Source organism: Acanthochromis polyacanthus, chromosome 9, assembly GCF_021347895.1.
Source record: "Acanthochromis polyacanthus isolate Apoly-LR-REF ecotype Palm Island chromosome 9, KAUST_Apoly_ChrSc, whole genome shotgun sequence".
Classification (NCBI taxonomy): domain Eukaryota; kingdom Metazoa; phylum Chordata; class Actinopteri; family Pomacentridae; genus Acanthochromis; species Acanthochromis polyacanthus.
The window spans coordinates 10,753,298-10,777,108 of NC_067121.1; the positions used below are offsets into that span (position 1 = coordinate 10,753,298).

Consider the following 23,811-nt stretch of genomic DNA (forward strand, 5'->3'; position numbering starts at 1 on the left):
AGGCATACTTTTACAACTTTGCATGTGCCTCAAATATGCTAATGTGTCACTGCAGGTCTTGGAGCAAATGTTGCATGTTATCATTTTGCATGTTCACTGCATTCAGTACAACACAAACTGTAATTTGTCAAACAACGTCTTTTTGTCAAAAATTTAATTCTCAAATTTAATTTTACAAGTCTTGAATGACATAAAGTAGCAAATGACTAAATGCATGTTGTTAAGAATAAAACTTACATATCATGAAGTCCGGTTTCCACCAATGAAATGGTTAATTCCTTTTTGAGGAAGCTGAAAAATAATACAATGCAACATCAGCGGTCAGTGAGATATAGTGTTTTTTTCTCTTTCAACCAAAAAACAGGGCAAAACACAACAAATAATGCAGAAAAATATACTAGCAATTAACATTTGGTGATGTCACCAGGGTTGTACATGACTTAGCCTCACAAAAGCGACCAAAAAAAATTTGAATTGAATATACTAGGGCATAAACGGAAACTAGACCTGTAAGCAGATGCCCGGTTGTCCATAGAAAATAATGTTTAAATTATCTGATTTTTCACTGCTAAAGACACACCATCTAAAAATGCTGTCTTGTGCAGTAGGCCTACCTGCTTGCTTGGATTATGCAAAGTTAGCATTAATGAAACGTAGCTCACAAATTCAGTTACCAGGTTCACAATACAAGTTTCAAATGCCAAAGAATTGCTACTAAGCTTTTTCACGGTTGCTGAGAGGGAGGATCAATGACGATTGATAGTCTTTCACGCCATGTGGCTCACTCCAAGAAAATACTGCATCCACACCGTTATATTACAGCAGCCTACTGTTAACTGTCATTCTTCTTTTTGCTCCAAAAAAGTCTGAAATTTGACAGTAACCTTAACCTTACTTTGGAAAAAACAGTACACTACTGTTGCAATTTGGCAGTATTTTTACAGTAATTTGTTATAGTGCAGACACGGGATCAAAAAAAAAGGAACAAAAAAAGTAGTTTTATTCAAAAAGACAACCAACTTTGATCAGTAAACTAATACAAATAACATAACTCAGTCCAAATGGAAAAAACGGATTTATGACATTTTAAAAAAAAAACAACAAATTAAGAAATGCAGAAAGACAAACAAGTACAAAGTGGAGGCAGGTGAACAGGACATGTGACATGAAGGTAACAAACAATACAACTTGATTATTGCCAAAATTACTGAAGCAGACTGACTGGGAAGACGAGACTAAGGTTAAGCTAATCAGGCAAATATAAAGCGATAGAAGAGAGGATAATGTCCAGAGATAAAATCCCAAGTGACACTCAAGGAAAGATAACTTCAAAGTAAAACAGAAAGTAACTGCAAGAGACATTAAAAACGAGCAGAAACAACAGACACACAAGACATAAAGAAGAAAACACAGGAATCGACGTCAGTTTAAAATCACATTCCTGTCAGTGATTCAAAATTAAGCTTTTCTTTAACTTTTTTAACTTGAGATTTTTATTGTGAAACACCAACTCTCAGCGTCCTGTTGTGTATAAGCATTTACTTCCACCGGGACAAAGTTTATCAAGATAGGGTCTGCTTGTTCTCTGTTTGAGCAGCAGTTTTGAAATCCAGTGTCACTTCGAACGAAAATCAACCATCATCGCTGCAAAAGGTGAGTTTAACGTGAATTAGAGGCAGCACAGAGTGTAAACAGAGTAAATATACAGACCATAAACACACAGCCTACAGGCAGCACACAGGTTAGAACTTAAAGAGGCTTGACAGACGTCTTTCCATGTTTATAAACATTCCTGCACCAAGATAAATTATTCAGTTTATTTCAGGTCACTGCACAAATCCAACTTTTTTGGGCGCTCTCTGCACACCAAAACTTCTGCGCTTTTACAGCTGCAAATTAAAGTCCAGCAGGGATTTTAAAAGCCTCTACTGTTCATGTGTGAAACATACCAGTAGATGTAGGTCAACGTGCTTCGTTTATTTGCAGTGATTCCATCAGATCCAGGCTGCCATGAGCTCTTCGTAAAAGAAAAATAAATTCATGCAGAATAAGGTTTAAGTGCAGACATGCATTCAACCAGTCACCACAGAGTTCAGACTGATCTTTCCACTAGGTCAAAGAGTAGAGCAGCACACAAGAGACCAGATCGGTTGTTTTCAGTAAGATTGATGTGTAACTGAGTTATGTGAAGCCTGAAGGCAGAATCTTCAGTTTAACTAATGGATAACTGATGCTGCACAGCTGACCTGCTCCAGATTAGTTTATAAGTTAACCTTTATTGATCCCTCACTGGAGAAACTCACATGTTACAGCAGCTGGATATAGAAAAGACAGAAACAAGAATTGCAAAAAGTACAAGAGCTACCCCCCCCCCCCCCCCCCCCCCCGCCCGCCATATATATGTATATGTGTGTGTGTGTGTGTGTGTGTGTGTGTATACATATATGTGTGTGGATATATATATCCACATTTAAACTCACCATATCATAAGAGTCATTCCATCTCATTTCAACAAATCTGAGGAAATTTTGTTGCATGACCTCCTCTGATCATCTCCAAACTTTTTTTTTAACCAACCCAACATAAGAATAGATTACTTGCAAAGTTTTAACATCATATGATTGCTATTTGCTAAGTTATAAAATATTTAAATCCCTATTTTTCCACTCGGAAATTGATATTTTAGGTAGAAAGGCTTGATTTAGGAAGATAATACTGGGAACTGACTGATGATATAGACTTACAAGTGATCTGAAGGGTTCAAACACCTTAACAATAGAGCAGGAAAAAAAAATTTGGAATGAATATACCCATTTCTCTGTGGTACAGGGCAATTTAAAAATTTGGCGAAAATGGCATTTTTCAAGAATTTAGGCATTTTTTTCACAAATTTTAATAAGTAACAAGGTTCATATGTTATAAAAATCTCATAGTACCTTAAAAGTTCTCTCTAACCTAAAAATATCCAAGAGCTAGCTAGTCTCCTTAGACCTCAAAACGATGCCTATTTATGAAACAGACTGAAAAACACCATACATATATTGGCACAGAAACCAATGTGGGACATGGAGTAGAAACATGAAACTTTGTCTGTATAACAATAAACATCCGAATAATTGATATCTGAAGTATCAACATTGTTTCTTGAATCCTTCATGGCCAATTTAACCAAGAAATGCACTATGTTTTATAGGCGTTTTTTTAGGAATTCTAACTAATATATTGCAGTTAAAATGAGTTATATTGCCTTAGGTCCCATGTAAAACATGTAATTTGTCCCCAACTTATCACACCACTATTTCTGTCCTTTGAACTGCTTGAATTTCTCTGAAATCAGGCCATCATCTGCACCAGATATGTGGTACTGTCCACCACGGCGTGTTGAAGGAGCAGTGATTGGACAGAGGATGTGGGCTGTAGGCACCCACACTACGTCATCCTTTCTAGGCCATGTGAACTTCTTGCTGGGACCTTTTGGGTGCATGAATTTCACTTGCAAATCTTCAAATTCAGCTGATAAGTCAAATACGATACCGAGGCTGTCCTGAGAATGCAGTCTGGGAGTGATGCCATTTCTTCTTATTCAGTTACTGTATGAAAGAAAAAACAATGTCTATATAATAATTAACTTCAGATATGCCCTTTGTAACTTATACTACGATGCTGATGCTTCAGATTCATCTTTCATCTTTAGTTGGTCATGTAAATGGTTCCTAAAAACAAAAACGAGGATCAAAATATATAGTAAATTGATTCAGCAGTTGCTCATCTTTGGCACAAGAAACAAATATGAAAGTAAGTTCACACATACTTCACACATACTAGTTCCTCCAAAAAAAATTTGAACCGCGTACCATATATCCCACATGCACTTTTTAATGCCTAAAGTTAGGCTATTTTGGGTCTACACCTGAGTTCAACAGCCTATAAATCAATAAATAAGCTTTATTTTAATGTTTTAAAACTTTTACCTTATGCAACTTTCATTAGTAAAGAAGAAAATTCATTCTTTCAATGTCTTTTCACAAGAATAAGTCCTAAAATAGAGGCATGAAAAACCCAAAATAAAGTCGCCCATGAAATAATAAGGGTATTTTGGGAAATTCCACAGTCCAGTATTTTTTTATTTTCATTCATTTCTATACTTTTCTCACCAGAAGGGTAAAAGTTTTGGAAGGGGAAAAAATTCTGACCATGTAAAAGGAGTATAAATTGCTTTTTTTAGTAGTTTAAAACCCTAAAATCATAGGCGAGGATTAAGTTTGGACTGACTATGGGTATTAGATTAGATCATTACTGCTTATACTGTATGTTTATAACCATAATACTTTGCATTTGTTCATAAAATTACCCAAATAAAGCCCAAAAATTTTTTTGGGAGGATCTGAGAAAGTGGTGCAACAAGCATTTGTTGAATTGACATGGAATGACTCATAACTGTGCTTCCATTTGTAGATTCATCATGTCTTGTGAGACCATTTTTATTATATCTATCTATATCTATATCTATATATATATAGAGAGAGATAGATAGATAGATAGATAGATAGATAGATAGATAGATAGATAGATAGATAGATAGATAGATAGATAGATAGATAGATAGATAGATAGATAGATAGATAGATATAATAAAAACGGTCTCACAAGACATGATGAATCTACAAATGGAAGCACAGTTATGATATGGTGAGTTTAAATGTGGATATACACACATGACATTTATCTGAATTTACGTATATACAGGTATGGCATGAAGGATACTACATCCACTGTTCTGTTATTTCAGTCAAAAACAATTATTAGTGGAAAAGACCAGTGGTTAACATGATGCTTTTAAGATGAACTTCGACTTAAATTTCATCATGAAGAACTATAATGTAAAGATGTCATGTTAGAAATAAGCAGCAGCATTAGAGTGAACCGTGCATGGTTATTGCAAGCTGCAGATGTAGTCTGTAACGTGACACAGAGAAGGGAGAAGCTGAGTAGTACAGTTTAATACTGCACCCAACAGAACACAGATTCATCAGTTGATTAATCTATTGGTATTTGTCACTGAGAATATTCAATCATGCCACTTTGATTTGGTGAAAAAAAAAGTTTCCACAAATCCTTCATTGGGGAGCTATGTCAGATGGTCTGACTCAACTCTAATTCAAATACGGCTATGTCGTAACACTTGCAGCAAATTAAATGCATCTTAGAGACAAAGGAGAGGAAAAAAAAGTCAGTCTCGGGGCATCAGTGTGAAGTTGCCAATAATATTCTCAGTTGCTTAAACAAAGTCACTGGTGAAAACATTCTAAAGTGTTCTGCAAAAACTTTGGTGTTCACTGAAACCACTATACACTAATCACAAAGTGAAATACAGATGTTTTCTATTTGTGGGTTGATTAGGACGAGTGGAAACTGAGCAGACTAACAGTATCTACTGACTCCTGTTCGCCTAATAGTGGTATTCCACATTAGAAAACAGTGTGCTATTATTAAAGTCCATGAAGAAAATGTAGATTTAACTTCATCCATGCATTAATGCAGGTCTTGGAACAAACATTGCTACCCCTACCCCTAGTGTGCTTTTTATTCCATTCGCTTTGTCATTGACAGCTCCCTTATCCTTTGCTGTCTGCCAGTTTGCTCTTGATTCAATCACCTTTTGTTATTGGTAACTGTCTGCAGACCTCTCATCTTTTACCTTCAGACTCTTTGACTCCATCACCATTTGTCATTAATTAGCATCCATTTACAAATTGACCACTGTTCTTTTCTGTATTTACATACTGTCCCCTCCCAACTCTTTGAGCAGGTGCATAAAATATTTTACTCAGTAAATGTTCTGAGTCAGTTTTACCTTCACAGACTCACACTCAGTGGTGTTAAAACTAATCAACACTCCACTACAGCAAACTTTGCAAGAGGACTTTCTTCAACACCTTTCATAAAGTCCAGTTTCAGAGTGAAATGGTTCCTTACACAAGGCTGCAAAATAATATCATGCTATCAGCAGTTGGCTGACTTTTTGGCTTTTTTTTTTTTTGAAAAATTCAACATTATATAATGTTAAGTACAATTTGTTGAAATTAGGTAGGTCTTTTCTAAATGTTAAACTACTAAAATGAAGCCTATTTGTAGTCTACTCAAAAAGCAATCAAACAAAAATATTTAAACTAGGTGTACAGTAGTCATAAGAAAATAAAGAACACATGAAACAAGTGTTTTTCTCTTTCGGCAGATATGTCTTCCCAAGTCAGACTGAGGCTGCTGCCGAGTGCCAAGTGTTTGTTTGATGAGCCTGTTCAGGTGAAAGTGGGCGGACTGAGGTCGAAGCAGCTGGTCACCATGAGAGCCAGGTCGACTGATGAGAAAGGGGTAATGTTCAGCTCCTCAGCCACCTACAGGGCTGATGGGAACGGAGAGATCCACCTGGACAGAGACCCCTCACTCAGCGGGAGTTATTTTGGGGTTGAGCCCATGGGTCTGCTGTGGTCCATGAAGCCAGACACTTTGCACAAAAGGTTTATAAAGACAAGTTCACTGAACCCCCAGGTGGTGAAGCTCTCAGTGCACGAGGAAGAGGAGGGCAAAATGCTGGCAGAGGTGATTAACGAGAGGTTTCTGATTGGAGACGGGGTCAGTCGACTTCCAGTCAAAGAAGGGAACATCCGTGGGGCCCTGTTTACTCCCCCAGGTTAGTCATTCAGTTTGTTTTTGGAGAGAACGGTGATGGCTCTATTTAAACAGTTTTTCTAAATAAATCTGTCCATGTATCCAAACAAGTACTGCATGATGAAGCTCACTTCTTATGCCACAGAGCTATGTTGTTGCAGCTATTGAAAACACATAGACAAGCAACATCTTTAGGTTCAGAAAGATGCAATTCTTCAATTAAAGCAGCTGTGGAGGCTGAAGGCTTGTTCATGCTTTCCAGGTACACGAAGGTTGGCGTGTTAAGATGAGATATTTTATAATCTCCAAAATAAAATTCTCCTTCTACAGTCGTGCAAATTTTACAGTTCTGTACAACTGCAGATGACACGATAATAATAAAAAAAATACTCAGCTAGTTACAAGATGCACATAAAATCATGGATGAAAACATTTCTCTCTTAAACATAGTCTTGTACAACAGTTTACATAGTCTTGTAAATACCATGTATTTATCATGGCAGTCTGAAGTTTCCAATAACTCCTATAAGTCTGAACTTTCTATGATGGAGTCATTGAAACCCATGCATGTTTGTCAAAAACAAATCATTCATTTGGGTTCTTACATAGATCTGTTATAGGTCTTTTTGGAATAGGACAAAATGTCCTGTGTCAATCCATTCTTCTTGACAGAAATGGTTCACAGTTTAACAAAATTTCTTGGCTTTCTGACCCAGATTTTTTCTAATTCTTACTAATTTTAACTTTATTTAGTCATTTATTCACCACTTCTGCTGTGTGTTTGGGGTCATTGTCTTGTTGGAGGACTCGATCTGTTGGTGGATGATTTTAGGTTGTGCTGTAGAATGCAGAGGTAATCCTCCTCCTTTATTATTCCATTTACTTTGTTCCACTAGCATAAAACTGCCCCAGAGCATGATACTGGCACCACCATGCTTGATGATATGTTTGGTATTCTTGGGATTGAAGGCCTCACCTTCAGTCATATTTCTGGTCATTGAGGCCAAATAGTTCAATTTTCATTTCATCTAACAGAAATATACCATGCACTTTATACTTACAAACAACTGTTTACACAGATGATTTGGGGATCTGGGGTTGCTTTGAAATGCCTCCAAGTGACTCTTCTGACTTGTTCAAGTCAATGATTTTCTTTTTTAGATATTTCCTGAGTTTCTCAGACTTTGTAGGGTTTGTGGCTGAGTCTAATTAGGGTACCAAATGGGCCATATTTACACTGGATGGGATGAGTCACCAGTTGTTGTCAATCATAATAACTCATAAGAAGACTCCATGTTACTAAGAAAATTTTGTGAACACAGCTTTCTCGATCACCCAAACTGATAATTGAAGTAGCTGTATGTACATTTTTGACCCAGCAGATTTTTAATGTATTTCCAGAAGCCCTCTAATAAATCAGCGAAAAAAGCAAAATGCGTGATTGTTTTTTTGACAGACGGGTTATAATGAATCGATCATGGAAAATTCTGAGTTACGGGAGTCACTGGAAACTTAAGACTGCCATGACACTGGTGGTCTGTACATGTGTATGTTAACTTATGTTCAGGACTGCAAATATACGTCAACACATTAATACAAAGATACATACATACATACTGCACTTGTAGGAGCACTCTAATGCACCTTGATGCAAGTTTTGTCATCCATCCCAGTCAAAGCGGGCCACCCTGCGGGTTTTTGACTGACTGCACTAGAAAAAGTTGAGTGCTGGTGGACCTCCAGCTAATGTCTTAGTACCATAAATCATAGTTCTGTCCCACCTCACAGATCTTACAGAAAAGTCACAGCCATCAAACATTCAAATGAAATCCACTTGTATCAGGTTAGCTTCATCTAGCACAGGGGTCGGCAACCCGCGGCTCTTTCAGCCCTCTGTTGTGGCTCCCTGTAACTCTGGAAAATCCCTGTAACTCTGGATAATAAATTGTTCCGCCTTTCAGGCGCGTTTCAATGCATTTTAATATAGAGAGTTTTATTGTGAAATTACCGCTCTTATTTTGACCTGTCACTCCACCGGATGTGCTGCGGCTTTCCCCTTGGACATGAGAGCGCAAACTTGATGCAGAGAAGATGGAGAAGCAACACCTGTAGTTTCACATCGTTTTGTACTCAAGAATGGCAAGCCTGTATATTAAAGCTCCACTCCAAGAAAGACACGTCTTGTCTTTGAGTCAAAAGTACTCATGAGTACTAAGGTAAACTACGGATAATTGTCTTGCTCAGTGTCTACTCTTTGATATGCCAGGTTAATACAACGTTACTTGCGAGAGCACGGATCGATGTCACGTCCAGCATCCAGGCAGCAGGTCAGAGAGTCAGAGGAGTGTCGTCTTGGAAAATAGGGCAGCGACTTACCGGAGAAAAGTTATTAGCTTAAGATGAATAGATTTTACAAGTTAAATAGACATTTGCAAAATATTGATTTCCAGCTAACATTACGTAACATATGAGGTCCAGGAGCAAAAATGACATTAACCAAGTAAGATAAATATTAGTGGTAGGACACAATTAAAAAAAATGAATATCTAATTAGAGGCTTTGTAATTAATTGTTCACTACTGATTAATAAGGGCATAGAGGTAAAAAAAAGCGATATATGCAGTGTTGTTTTCATTTTAAATGCCAAAAGGATTTTGCGGCTCCCGGTGTTTTCTTTTGTGGGAAACGGGTCGAAATGGCTCTTAGAATGTTAAAGGTTGCCGACCCCTGATCGAGCATAAAGACTGGAAGCTGGTAATTAGGCCCGAGCCCCTGGCCAGCCCAGGGCGAAGGGCCTATTGTTTATGCAACACAGACACTGGCTGTGTCCCAAATGGCATACTAACGTACTACTCATACTAAGTGTGATGTCAAAATAAGTATGTAGTGCGTTCACATTAGATAGTATGAAAAGATTGAGTACGCGAGAAATACCCGGATGAATACTATTTCCGGAAAATTTTTAAGTATGCGCGGTGACCACACTAGTCATACTCAACCGCCCCATAATGCTTTGCGAGCTATCCACCGAAATTGAAGCCTCCGCGGGATCTGTGGCCGGACCAGGGCGATTTTTGTTTTATTTTATGTGGTTAAGCAGTCATCCTAATCACCCCACAGATTTGAGAAATAGGTGTTTTCTGACCGTTTTAAATTTGTCAGACGCCTCACAACGTGCTACTGAATGCTAGCAGCTATTTGCAGCAGCTCGCTTTGCATACAGAACAAGTAGCAGCTACCTCCAGTAGCCTGCAGCTACAATTGAAACGATTCGCATAATCTGGCTAATAACTGCATGAGGAGTGCCGGCTTGAAATTGCCACATTAATTATGCGAGTGTTTGTTAGCGTAAAATCGACCTGAAGATATATTTGATAGCCGTACTTCCGGTTTTTGTCGTCGGAGGTTTGAAATGCATTATGGGAAACGTAGTAGTATACTACAGTGTGAACAGTTGGCATTTTAATCATGCTTATACACTTATTGACCCTTCCTACCTGGACACATTGACCGTGAAATTTTGACAATCGGCATTACAGCGCCCCCTACAGAATCAAAATAAAATCTGTATGGGGAGTAAAATTATTAGTTTGTTAGAAATGAATGAAATTTGGGTGACTATTCCTTCATGTGGTCCCGATCAAAAAAGCAAATGGTAACCATGTTGTAATTTTAACGGTGTTGCCATGGCGATGGCTGAAGTTCCCCATGTTATTCTATGGACCCAAGTGAAAAATCTCCCATCATCACCGTTTTCCAGGACGTCGTACAAAATGTTCGTTTTGATCGCACGCTTCTCCAAATGAGATGAAATTTGCTGGACACCATCTACAAAAGTAGACAATTAAAAGTTATCCAAATCCTAAAATTTCATTTCACGGTTTCCGCATGGCAATGCCGCAGAGTTGACGTCAAATTTTGCCATTTTTTGTGCGTGATAAATGGCTGCCATTCGTACATAACGACTCCAGTCCTAACCAAATTTTAAACACTTATTGACCCTTCCTACCTGGACACATTGACAGTGAAATTTTGACAATCGGCGTTACAGCGCCCCCTACAGAATCATAATAAAATCTGTATGGGGAGTAAAATTTTTAGTTTGTCAGAAATGAATGAAATTTGGGTGACATATTCCTTCATGTGGTCCCGATCAGAAAAGCAAATGTTAACCATGTTGTAATTTTAACGGTGTTGCCGTGGCGATGGCTGAAGTTCCCCATGTTATTCTAATGGGCCCAAGTGAAAAATCTCCCATTCGATTAAATTTACCTGTTACCATGGAAACGCCCCAAATTTGACACAGAAATTCTGACACACATGCAGGTCAAAAACGTCAATGGTATCCATGCAGTATTTTGGACGGTGATGCTGTGGCAATGGCCAACATGTCACATATTGTCATAATGCAGCAATGAATGAGCACGGCTCCTGTTTGCTACTGTTTGCACATTCGTAAATATTTTGATGAAATTTTGATGTACACTCGCCAGAAAAAAACGGGGCGGATGAGGTTGGCAGCCGGCAAGGGCCTTTTGACGCCGCTTGCGGCTTTAACTTTCTTTCATATATGATTGTAAATTCAAAGTTTTTAAGTTTTGGACTGATGGTTGAAACAACAAATGTTCCCAGTGCATCGTTGGACTTGGTTTGCAAGAAATTACACATATTTATGTTATAATTATCATTCTTTACTTTCGTGACACTACTGTAATTTGTTTGCCAATGCAAGTGTGTCTTCTATTCCAGGAAGAGGTCCGTTCCCTGCTGTGTTGGATCTGTACACTTTCGGTGGAGGTCTGTCGGAGAAAAGGGCCTCTCTGCTAGCCACCCGAGGATTTGTGGTTCTGACTGTCTCACTGTACGGCCACGATGACCAGGCAAAGAACATCAAAGAGATCCATCTGGATTATTTTGAAGAAGCAATAGAGTTTCTAAAAAGACAAGATAAGGTGAGTTGATTGAACAGTAACATTAACACACACAAATCTCTAAGAATATTAATGTTTATGTTATGTTGTTGATGTGCCACAGTGTCCATTTATATACTGTCAGTGGTGTTGCTAAAGTTTGAGAAGTTTACGACATGGGTGGGAAAATTCTGTTCTCAGGGCTTAAAGTGAGAAAAAATCCTGAGCCTGAACTTCTAAGATCCAATTTATAGTGACAATAAACGTATTTAAATGTGTTTTAAAACTCACTAAAACACAATATATATGAGATTCTATTAATTCAGAGCAAATACACACGTGGACAAAATTGTTGGTACCCCTCAGTTAAAGAAGGAAAAACCCACAATTCTCACTGAAATCACTTGAAACTCACAAAAGTAACAATAAATAAAAATTTATTGAAAATTAAATAATCAAAATCAGCCATCACTTTTGAATTGTTGATTAACATAATTATTTAAAAAAACAAACTAATGAAATAGGGCTGGACAAAAATGATGGTACCCATAACTTAATATTTTGTTGCACAACCTTTTGAGGCAATCACTGCAATTAAACGATTTCTGTATTTGTCAGTGAGCGTTCTGCAGCTGTCAACAGGTATTTTGGCCCACTCCTCATGAGCAAACAGCTCCAGTTGTCTCAGGTTTGATGGGTGTCTTCTCCAAATGGCATGTTTCAGCTCCTTCCACATATGTTCAATGGGATTCAGATCTGGGCTCATAGAAGGCCACTTTAGAATAGTCCAACGCTTTTCTCTCAGCCATTCTTGGGTGTTTTTGGCTGTGTGTTTTGGATGGTTGTCCTGTTGGAAGACCCATGACCTGCGACTGAGACCAAGCTTTCTGACACTAGGCAGCACATTTCTCTCCAGAATGCCTTGATAGTCTTCAGATTTCATCGTACCTTGCACACTTTCAAGACACCCTGTGCCAGATGCAGCAAAGCAGCCCCAAAACATTACTGAGCCTCCTCCATGTTTCACCGTAGGGACAGTGTTCTTTTCTTCGTATGCTTGGTTTTTGAGTCTATGAACATAGAGTTGATGTGCCTTACCAAAAAGCTCCAGTTTGGTCTCATCTGTCCAAAGGACATTCTCCCAGAAGCTTTGTGGCTTGTCAACATGCATTTTTGCAAATTCCAGTCTGGCTTTTTTATGAGTTTTTTTCAGCAGTGGTGTCCTCCTTGGTCGTCTCCCATGAAGTCCACTTTGGCTCAAACAACGACGAATGGTGCGATCTGACACTGATGTACCTTGGCCTTGGAGTTCACCTTTAATTTCTTTGGAGGTTGCTCTGGGCTCTTTGGATACAATTCAAACGATCCGTCTCTTCAATTTGTCATCAATTTTCCTCTTGCGGCCACGTCCAGGGAGGTTGGCTACTGTCCCGTGGGTCTTGAACTTCTGAATAATATGAGCCACTGTTGTCACAGGAACTTCAAGCTGTTTAGAGATGGTCTTATAGCCTTTACCTTTAAGATGTTTGTCTATAATTTTTTTCGGATGTCCTGGGACAATTCTCTCCTTCGCTTTCTGTTGTCCATGTTCAGTGTGGTACACACCTTTTCACCAAACAGCAGGGTGACTACTTGTCTCCCTTTAAATAGGCAGACTGACTGATTATGAGTTTGGAAACACCTGTGATGTCAATTAAATGACACACCTGAGTTAATCATGTCACTCTGGTCAAATAGTTTTCAATCTTTTATAGAGGTACCATCATTTTTGTCCAGGCCTGTTTCATTAGTTTGTTTTTTTAAATAATTATGTTAATCAACAATTCAAAAGTAATGGCTGTTTTTGATTATTTAATTTTCAATAAATTTTTATTTATTGTTACTTTTGTGAGTTTCAAGTGATTTCAGTGAGAATTGTGGGTTTTTCCTTCTTTAACTGAGGGGTACCAACAATTTTGTCCACATGTGTATGAGGTCATCTGGTGGAAATAATGCCCATTATGATCCCACTATTTTATTGTTGTTCAAATGTAAAACCTTACTTGGCCAAAACTGAAGGCATTTTAGAAAGTGTCCCAAGTCAGATTTTTTTGTGTGTGTTGATGTTTCATTACCACATCACTATAATTGCAAAGATTTATTTTAGTGTAAAGGGGAAAAAATCATGAAAAGCAAGTACATGTATTATTAATAACTTTGAATAAGTTTTATCTCTTCAGTAGATTTAACAAGAACTCAAAACAACACCAACCACAACAAAACTGTTACAAAACTAACTCAATTTAAATGTTTCTATTTTTTGTCTATATTTTAGGAAGAAAAAATGGTGAAAAGCAGGCTAAGAACATTCTTATTTAACTATCTATCCATTATTCATTTCACACAACCCATACGTTCGTTCTGTTCTTACTAATAATATTTGCTTAAGATTGGAGATTTTTTGTTTGTGGCTAGACATCATTTGGATGCATAAGGTCACAAAATCTGCTGAGAGCTATTTAACTCCTTATTACAAACATGTTATGTCCTCAAATAAAAAAGGTTCATATCACCTAAGCTACATTCAGTTTGTGCATATTTAACGAAACAGATGTTCTGAGTAGAATAATGGGACAAATCCCTATGGCTTGAGCTTTGATTTTTTTCCTTTCAAAATAAAATCCAGCAAACTAAAGAGCTGTTTCCTTTTTTCCTTTTGCCGTTGTAAAACACATAGAAAATGTTTAAAGATTAAGAAAACAAACAAAATCAACAACTTCTGTTTTTGTTACTTTTTTAATTCAATACCTAAGCCCGTTTGTTTTTATTTTGTGGCGAAACCATGGGGACTGTGGGGCGTGCACGCGCATCGCCACTGACGCACTTACGCCACTGGGGCGAGTCAACACACCGCGGCTCAAGGATCGCGGCAGCGGCTGCTCTCTTTGTTAATCAGCAGAGACACATCCTCTCTCCTCTGTCACGCAAAGTCTGAGCAAACTTTAGTATCTGCGTCTTTGGGCTAAACACAAGCTCCAACGCTATTGACCAGTGGTCAGCTGCTCGATTCTTCACCGCACCACTCACAGATTGGAGCTCCGTGCGGTCTGGAGAGACCAGGCAGCCACAGGGCTGGGACACACGTGGAATGGGTATACAGTCCAAGCAGAAATAAAATAAATAATATGCAATATATATCAATGTGTTTCCAGTAATTCCCTTTAAATATAATGACAAAAAACACCTACAAATATTGCAAATTTGGATTTTGTTTGATACTGTTATTTCTTATGAGTGGCTCAGCAGCACTGACGATGCCGAACCAAGAGGGCGCAGCATATCGTGCACCCAGCAGTCGATGCGCACTCGCAGTTAGAAAACCGTAATTAGATAAAAGTTCTATCAGAAAGTCGCATGCCTGGACAGAAGGTGTATATTTTTTAATGTAGGATTTGGAGTTTGATTGATTAAAGCGGAGCAACTGAATGCACAATGACGCACATGCTTGGAGCCTTCAGGACGGAGATGGATGAAATGTTTTTAAATGGTACACTTCCATGCGCCGGAAATCCGGCGCGGCGCCGGAAAACTTTAAGCCCTGTGTTCTAGTGATGTGTATCTACACAAGAGCTGATTTGTACTACAGTAAAAAAAACTGCTACCACTTGAAGTTTAACTTTATTGCTCTTTAATTTGGATGTTTTTCCACAGGTGAGCAGTGAAGGAGTTGGTGTAATATCCCTTTCAAAAAGTGGAGATCTTGCACTTTCCATAGCCTCCTACCTGTCAGGTGTTGCAGCCACAGTGTGGATCAATGGCTGCTCTGCCAATATAGCGTTCCCCCTCTACTATAAGAAGAGATTAATCCACCCTGCATTAATGCATGACCTCGAGAAATTAATTCCCACTGAGTCAGGGGCTGTCATTGGCAAATATGTTCTTGATAATCACTTGGCAGAGGAGAACAAGGACACCCTGATCCCCATTGAAAGAGCAAAGGGACAGTTCCTCTTTGTGGCCTCAGAGGACGACCTCAACTGGGACAGCAAGACTTACATGGACCAGATGATGGAGAGACTGAAGCGTCATGGGAAAGAGAACTTTGAGAGTGTGTCCTACCCCGGAGCTGGGCACTACTTGGAGCCACCGTATGGACCCTACTGCCCCTCCAGCTTCCATGGAGTTGCACGTAGGCCAGCTGTGTGGGGGGGTGAGGCCAGGTCCCATGCAGCAGCTGAAGTCCACATGTGGAAAAAGGTCCAGGAATTCTTCAGAACTCACCTGAGCTGGAATGCGGAACAGACCAATCCCAAGTTATAGATGTAAACAGGATGATAAGAAAGACAAAGAAAAGGGAAATTATGATTGTCACTTGGGATAGCTGCATCTATCACTACTGCCTTCCTCTGTTGTTTATTGACCGCCACAACATCAGTTTATCAGTCTAGATTTGAAAGTCCTACAGAGTCTTGGCTCTGTCGACCTATGCAACTTTTTCGTTGTTTTCCACTTTGCTCTAGAGACATCTGGCCCATACTCAGTGCAGATGTTTTCCGTACAACTGGTCCAGAATTCAGCTTAGAACAAGTCATCTGTAATAGAAATATTTTAACTGAATGTCACAATCACTAACTCTCTGCTGGTTCTGATGTCAAAAAACTGAAATGTGACTTTCACGTTGCAATGTAATGTTCTGACTTTTATTTCCAGATGTACCTTTGCTATATAACAGCACATAGACATTAAAAGACATACTTCTCTGCAAATGTTTCACATCAACCATCTCATCTCTGTAAGCATCTGGGATGTGTTTGTAACCCTCTCTAGCACCCGTCACCTTAGACAGGGTGAGGTGCTACAAAAGAAAGGGAAAAAAAGGTTTAAGGGTTATCTCTGACCTAGGCTCGAAGAGGAGGTGGCTTTATGCTGGCCTGTCTGTGGAAGCAAACATGTAAATTTCACCCCAAAGAACACACGGTGACAAAATGTAAAGTTTTAAAAGGAAGTATAATCACTGAAATGCAGAATAGAAATTTTGCAATTTCAACAGCTCAGAAATAATAAAATTGAAGTAAATACTGGGGGGAAAAAACAGCAGTGAAATAATAAAAGAGAATGAAATTATCTTCAGTTGCCTTCAACAATCAGTTACTATAATTTAGTTCAAATTCAACCAGTACACAGGTCTATCCAGATCATGAAAGAACATTTAAAACAAAACTCTGAGATCTCAGGAAAACAACAAATGAAATAAACTCCAAAAAAACAAGACCAATAAACCAAGAAATTAAATGAAATAAAACGAGTGCACTCGTCCTACCGCCCTCCCTCAAAAGCAAGTCCAAAGTCAATGGTTGTTGAACCAAGTGGTGTCCAGGATGGGGAAGCAAGATGGGGAATCAGGGTGGAGAAGCAGGTCTGTCGCAGTAGGAGACGGTGGACGGAAGCACCAGGAATCCAGCAGAAGGATGTCAACACAAAAAATCAGCCGGGAATGATTTTCCTTCACTCGGTCAATAGCCGCACAAAATGACAGCTCCTCGGAAACTTCAGAGTATCCAGTGATGTTCCAGTCTGCTATCTCCTCTATTTTCTTTTCTTCTCTATTCTTTTCAATTCCAAAAATCCAGGACGACAGACACCACCCAGCACCGCAGGCAGGAAGGGAAAACGTCAAAGATAGCTTATAAAAAAGGTTGATCTGTACTAGAGGTACGGACCGTTAAGGTCACTGAAGAGCTGGCGCCGGTTAACTACTATTTGCTGCACATTACAGGCAGTTTATATGAATGACTCTGACGGCGAACATTGTATAATTTAACCAAAAATACACCGTCTCCTCTCACACTTTAGACATTGCAGTTTTTACGCTTTTAGACGCCATGTCTAAATTGTTTGAAGTCCAGTTCCTATTCATTAGTTTACCGCGTTCAGTGGTGGAAGCAGCTGACGAACTCCATTGCAAATGTTCCCATTTAATTTCGGATGTTAATTTACAAGATAAAGTTAAGGATGTCGAATATGAAACAAACACTCGTGAATGGTGAGGAGCAGCTCTTTAATTCGGCATGAATTAAAAAAAAAACCACAAACTCGATTTACTGTGCTATTGTGAGATTTGTTTGTGGTTATGTAACTTGGCCATTCAACAGAGTCCGCTAACATTAAAGTGACTGACGTGCAGTGTCTGTGTTGACAGACGTAGAAAATACGTCAGGGTTTTGTTTAGGTTGTTAATATGTAATAGTCTGTCGCTACTTTTGAAGGTAAAAAAATTACTTGTAGTTTGCTGGCTGTTAGTTCCGCCATTTGTTTTGTTTGCTGTTTGTGCTTTATTAGAACAGGATCACGTGAATAAAAAGTTTTGCTATTTTTAATAGTAGTGCTGATTCCAACCCCCAAATCGCTGTCCGTGAAAAAGTCAGATAATGATATTTATAAGACTTTATGCATGATAGAAAAGAGAACAACAGATGACTAACATGACAGGCTCGGCACGCAGATTCACCTCGAATCACGGAAGCGCCTTCATCACTCGGATTACCAAACCGGCTCATTAATATTTATGCACGTCGGATTACCAGCCAATCACAAAGCGCGTTCATCAGCCGGCTAATTAATATTCATGTACGTCTCATTAATATTTATGATAAGGGAAAGTGCCGTATCCGTAGGCCACAGGCTACGGGTACGGGTCCGTATCTGTAGACACTAAGGCTGAATCCCAAATCGCCCCCTACACACTCCCCCTCCACTACCGAGTGTCACTCCAAAAGAAGTCACACTCGCAGCTGTGGAGGGCACCTATTACTGAAGGGGGGAGGGTATAAATACGATCGGCAGGAATGGGACGCCCTGTTGCCTCACCGGAAAACGGAAGACGTCATCGCCATGGTAACAGAAAGACGCCTACTGTCATGGCTGTAGCGCTGTGGCACAGGTTGCAACTAACAAAGATCGCTGCTGCTTCCAGAAGCCGAAAGCATCCCACTTTTTTCACTCACATTTTTTCCAATCCTATTATCTGGCATTTCAGATCCAACAAATGAATAAATGAATTCTGTCAGTTGTGTTCAAATTTTAAGGTGTCAGGGGGTGCACAATTAAATCAAACGTCAGCAGAGAAGAAGATTTGTTTCTTTTGTTTTATCTTTTTACACCACTCTTTGTGATGTTCTGTCAGTGTGAAAAAGGCGTGGGAGAAATAAACGCATGTGGAACTTACATCGATATGTTGTTTCCTCCTCCATTTCGACGTTGCACTTCCTGAAAAAGTTGTCCGGAGTGAGCATCAATGCAGACTCGCTATTTAAGGGCTGAACAGTCCACTCTCCCTCCGCACTACGCGGTTTGGGACGGCCCTTAATATGGAGGACCCTCCACGGGAACGCTCAAACGGAGGGGTAGTGTGTAGGGATAGTGTGTAGGGGGCGGTTTGGGATTCAGCCGACGATGATCACTCCTCGCACCTTTCGTGCACCGGAGTCGCAACTGCTTCTCTTAAAGGAGCAGTAACATAGCGTCAATACTTAAGGTGCAGCTAAAGACGAAAAAGTAAATAAACAAATAAATAAATAAATAAATAATCAGGGCCTTATAAACCCGGGTTACATGTTCATTTCAAAAACCAATCGCATTGACATGGCAACTCGTGATTATTTTCAGTACTGATTAATGTAGCAGTTATTGTTTTGATTAATATATGAACTGCTTAGTCTACATTATAGCGTGTCAATAAATAGTCAAACATGTACCTAATAAGACTCCAAGTTACATTTTTAAATCGTTTATTTTGTCTGACCAACTACCCAAAATCACCGTTTATCATTGTGCATATCTTCGAAATATTTTGTTTGTGAAATTTTGTTTCCTTTTTTGAAAATTTGTATTTACAAATACAAGTCAGCCAAGTCTAAAATTGTTTAAATCAATCACAGAATATGGCAGGAATATTGAAGAACTGCGATTACTGTCTCCACACATCAGCACAAAATTGTTACTATAAAACATATGAAAGTATTTTCATTGTAGCAGAAACAAGTTTATTGTGGCTCTTGGAGATGATGAGGGTGTTTTAGTAGATTCTTCTGAAGTTGCGTTAGTTAATACACTATATTCCCAAAAATACTGGGACGTCTGCCTTAACATGAACATGAGCTTTAATGACATCTCATTCCTAATCTGTAGGGTGCAATACAACTATAGTAAAAAAAAGTTTGCCATTGTTACACCACTTTAAAAAAGTGGCATGCACCCATCTTCGTGATTAAGAGAAACTTTGTTGCCTTTTATTACTGCTGAGACAGAAAAACAAGAGAAGGTTGTCTCTGTGTGATGAACTGTATAAATGCCTCTATTTCTGAATTTCTGCAGCTAGGAGAACCTGTTCTTCTTGTTACCATGTGTCTCCGTCCACACAGTTTGAAAATTTTGGAGGTGCACAACGAGGAAATTCTCCGTCCTTGATAAGGACCGTGTGAGGGGTCGTGGTTGCTAAAGCATGCATGAAACAAGCTTCAGTCGAGAGCAACCTCTGAGGACCATCGCCATCCAATGCAGTAAGGCAAAGCATCACTTTATTGCCAAACACATCCTAAAGCAACACACCTAGAATCCAGAGACCCTTTCTCACAGCTCTAAATTTGGTGGGAGACCAGTTCAGAAGACCACTAACCCCAAACTTTTAGCCAAAGGGAACACGCAAGTCAGATGTTTACATCAAAATGACCACTCATGATCCTCTTAGGGACAACGATTATGTAAACAACCACACCTCTGGAAAAGAGGAGATTGTACTCCTGACTGTGACCTCCTGACTTTTCTCTCTTCCTCATAGTTTAGTAAAAGTGTTCCACTATTGAGGCACTCCAAGGCCTCTGTAGGGTAATTTGTGTGGGACTTCAAGAGACAAGATAACGCCTCCTGTGCAGACCATCAAATAAGAATCACACAGTTTATATTAAAAATAGGCAACAAAATTGTACTTGGTGTCAGTAGCATGTGTGAGGTTAACACAGTTCGAAAACAACAGTGTTTTTAGGAGTCAATGATATAGAGATACAGAGATCAGAGGGAGTCTGTCAACACGTGATTCAGAAAACCATGATCAGTTATAGGATTAAAACATAAACAGCTCAAGATATATTTAACTTCAACTGGTGCCTGGGAGATTACCCTGCACTAAATGCAAGGGCTGCCTCGGAGTCAGTGTTAACTGGGTTTAACACATCTGTGAGTGTGAACAAAGGTGGACTGACAGGCTGATGGAGTAGGAGGGATCAGATCGGGATGGGGCTGCAATTTAGCAGGGCATGATGACCTGCTGCTGGTCATGCTTTAAAAGCTGCACAAATCTGTGGGTTTTAAAGTGTTTCTGTATCACACCAAGAAGAAGGAGACAGTGCTTCACCACTCGAACAAGGTCAGACACAATTGCTATTGAAATCTAATGAGAAAACTAAGAAATGTAGAACTGATTCTTAAAATGGTTACATTAGTACTGCAGAAAATAAATGTCATTTTCACAACTAAAGTAACTTGTTTTCACATTATCAATATTCTTCTGTTAAGTTGACAAACTGTCTACCATTAATTGTGTTTTTTTTGCAGCTCTTCTGTTTCTGCCCCACAATCTCATTTCAGCTTCATTTAAAAGGGCTTTATTGACATGTCAAAGTAAGTATGTTCATAATAATAAAAATATATCTTAAAGACAAAAATAAACTACACTGATCCCTCTTCTGGGAAGCTCTCACATTACAGCAGCTCAAAAGACATCAACAGATGAGGTGCAACATTGAAATGTAAACTTGCATTGAAAAATACAAACAGCACAGCTATTGATTTTTTTTCACAAATGGTTTTAGATGTATACAGTAAGAGTGTCGGTACACAGAGATCAGCACAGTGCAAGTGGTCATGCAGGAATAAGTCGGTGATTAAACACTTCAAATTGCATTTAAAGTGAGCTCAACTCCCAATTAACAAAAAAATCAACTCTGAATAAAGTCTGTGATGATGTAACAACATACGCATAACCGACCAGTTATTCCTGGGTCTCTGCAGTGCTGTTTATATCTGATAAACATTGATAAGTGTATGCCTGGTTTTGATTGGTTAATGCACCTACGGACTGATTACCATTTACTGTTTAACACTGTCAGCTTTTCTCTTGTTGTTGTTTTTCCTATAAAGACACTGTGTCTCCAAAGCCTGGTAGAATAGTGAAAGACATGCTTCCACTGCACACTGACTAATTCCACTAAATTCTGTTTCATGACAGGGTGTCTCATTTTGTTACAGTTATGGGGTTTGTAAGCTCAGGTATTGTCTGTGTCTTATCTGCTCAGATTGTTCCAGACCATCACTTGAGCAAAGTCACCTCCAAACACAAATGCATGTCAGTCTGAAAAGAATAGTTAAATCTGACACCGTGTCCTATTTAATATAAGACGTCTAGCATTAACTCTGACGACTGTTTCAACCATCTTTGGAGGAAGTGTGCCATTCAAAAATATGTGGTCCTCAAAGGGCTGGTTGGTACTACAAACTTTCTTGGTTGGCCATACCAGCAAATGATTTGGTTGCCCCATCCCCAAACCATTATTTTGGTTTTAATCCACCACGCATGCTCGTGAACAGCTGCGTTTGCATAACCGAGTTATATTGTATTGACTTTCAGTGATACAAGACTTGATATTTGTAAAATATCTGAATCACAGGCTAAACACTTGCTGACCATCTGTTTATCGGCAAATACTACATTTTACCGATGTTCACTGAATGCCTCACTTGCTGGCTATGGTATACACAGCCAGACAGCTACACTGTTACAGCATCACCAAAGAACAAGACCACAAACAAAGCAAATTGTCCAACTGGGTCACCTCACAGTGCTGCCATCTGGTAAATCTGTCACAAGGACAGAAGCTTCCAAAATGGTACTTTCACTAAAGAACAAGACATCCTGAGACGCAGGACTTTCATCCATCCGTCCACTCTCTATACACCACTTTATCCTCACTTGGGTGGCGGGATGGGGGGGCCTATCCCAGCTGACTCGGGCGAAGGCAGGGGACACCCTGGACAGGTCGCCAGTCTGTCGCAGGGCTACATATACAGACAAACAATTACACTCACATTCACACCTACGGACAAATTAGAGTCATCAATTAACCTCAGCATATTTTTGGACTGTGGGAGGAAGCCGGAGTGCCCGGAGAAAACCCACGCATGCACAGGGAGAACATGCCAACTCCATGCAGAAAGATCCTGGGCCCACCCCGGGATTTGAACTGGGGATCTTCTTGCTGCAAGGCGAAAGTGCTAACCACTTACTCCACTGTGCAGCCCAGACACAGGACTTGAGAGGGAATAAAACCAAAACTCACTGTGACTTTTGGACCCCACCATCCTGGCCACTCTCCAGTCCTGAGGATTTCCAGCACAATGAGATGACCGAGTTGTACAATTTGCTCTGTTTTGTGGTCTCTTCCTCTCTTTAGGTCTGCTGAATCAGCTCTGGAACATCCCTAGACAGAAATTGACGTATGTGGCTGGGCTAAAACGAAACAAAACAGTTAAAATTCTACACAGATTTACCTGAGTGAAAACCAAGTGTATTTTATCAACATATGTCCTTTCCTATGAGCAGACTTTTCTACAAGTGGGCCGCATTTAAAATGTCAGTACCAGTTGATTTTGTTTATATAGTCAAACATGACAGCCATAGTCGTAGTTACGCTCCACAATGGAAGTTAAGAACTTTACTTCCTATGAGGCTGAGAACTTTTTCAAGTACTTGAGGTGGGCGGATTGATTGAAGTATCGATATTATTGATGCTAGTATTGGTATTGATATTAAACGATCCCAGTGTAATGAGATCGAAACTTTAGTTCCAGTTTCTCTCCTGTATGTCTGCACTGCTGCGATTTCATCAAACTGCTGTTTGACTAGCCATGATGTGATTCAGAAACATTTAATTCATCATGATGTGTTAAATTGTCATCAGATTTACTGTTCAGTGTTTAAATACATCGATGAGAACATTTGAATCGGAAAATACCTACTGTATTTTTGACAAATTTCATTTGTTTCAAAGTTCTAAATTGTAAAGAAATTATTTTTTGTTTCAGCAGAGATGTCTTCCCAAGTCAGACTGAGGCTGCTGCGGAGTGCCAGGTGTTTGTATGATGAGCCTGTTCAGGTGAAGGTGGCCGGACTGAGGTCGAAGCAGCTGGTCACCATGAGAGC

The 23,811-nt window shown here is 39.3% G+C and overlaps 1 protein-coding gene across 2 annotated transcripts; it reads left to right on the forward strand.

The window, feature by feature from the left end:
- Positions 1-1,515: 1,515 nt before the first annotated feature.
- Positions 1,516-23,804, forward strand: LOC110958064 (acyl-coenzyme A thioesterase 1-like). 2 transcript variants are annotated; one of them, XM_051953519.1, is made up of 4 exons: positions 1,516-1,653; positions 6,236-6,691; positions 11,419-11,621; positions 23,694-23,804. In XM_051953519.1, exons 2-4 carry the CDS (start codon positions 6,238-6,240, stop codon positions 23,718-23,720), a joined length of 684 nt encoding a protein of 227 aa, XP_051809479.1. In that variant the 5' UTR covers positions 1,516-1,653; positions 6,236-6,237; the 3' UTR covers positions 23,721-23,804. The 2 variants fall into 2 exon arrangements, with proteins under 2 accessions (XP_051809479.1, XP_022060060.1); XM_022204368.2 differs by lacking the exon at positions 23,694-23,804 and adding an exon at positions 15,270-18,782 and having other exon boundaries at positions 1,517-1,653.
- Positions 23,805-23,811: the final 7 nt, after the last annotated feature.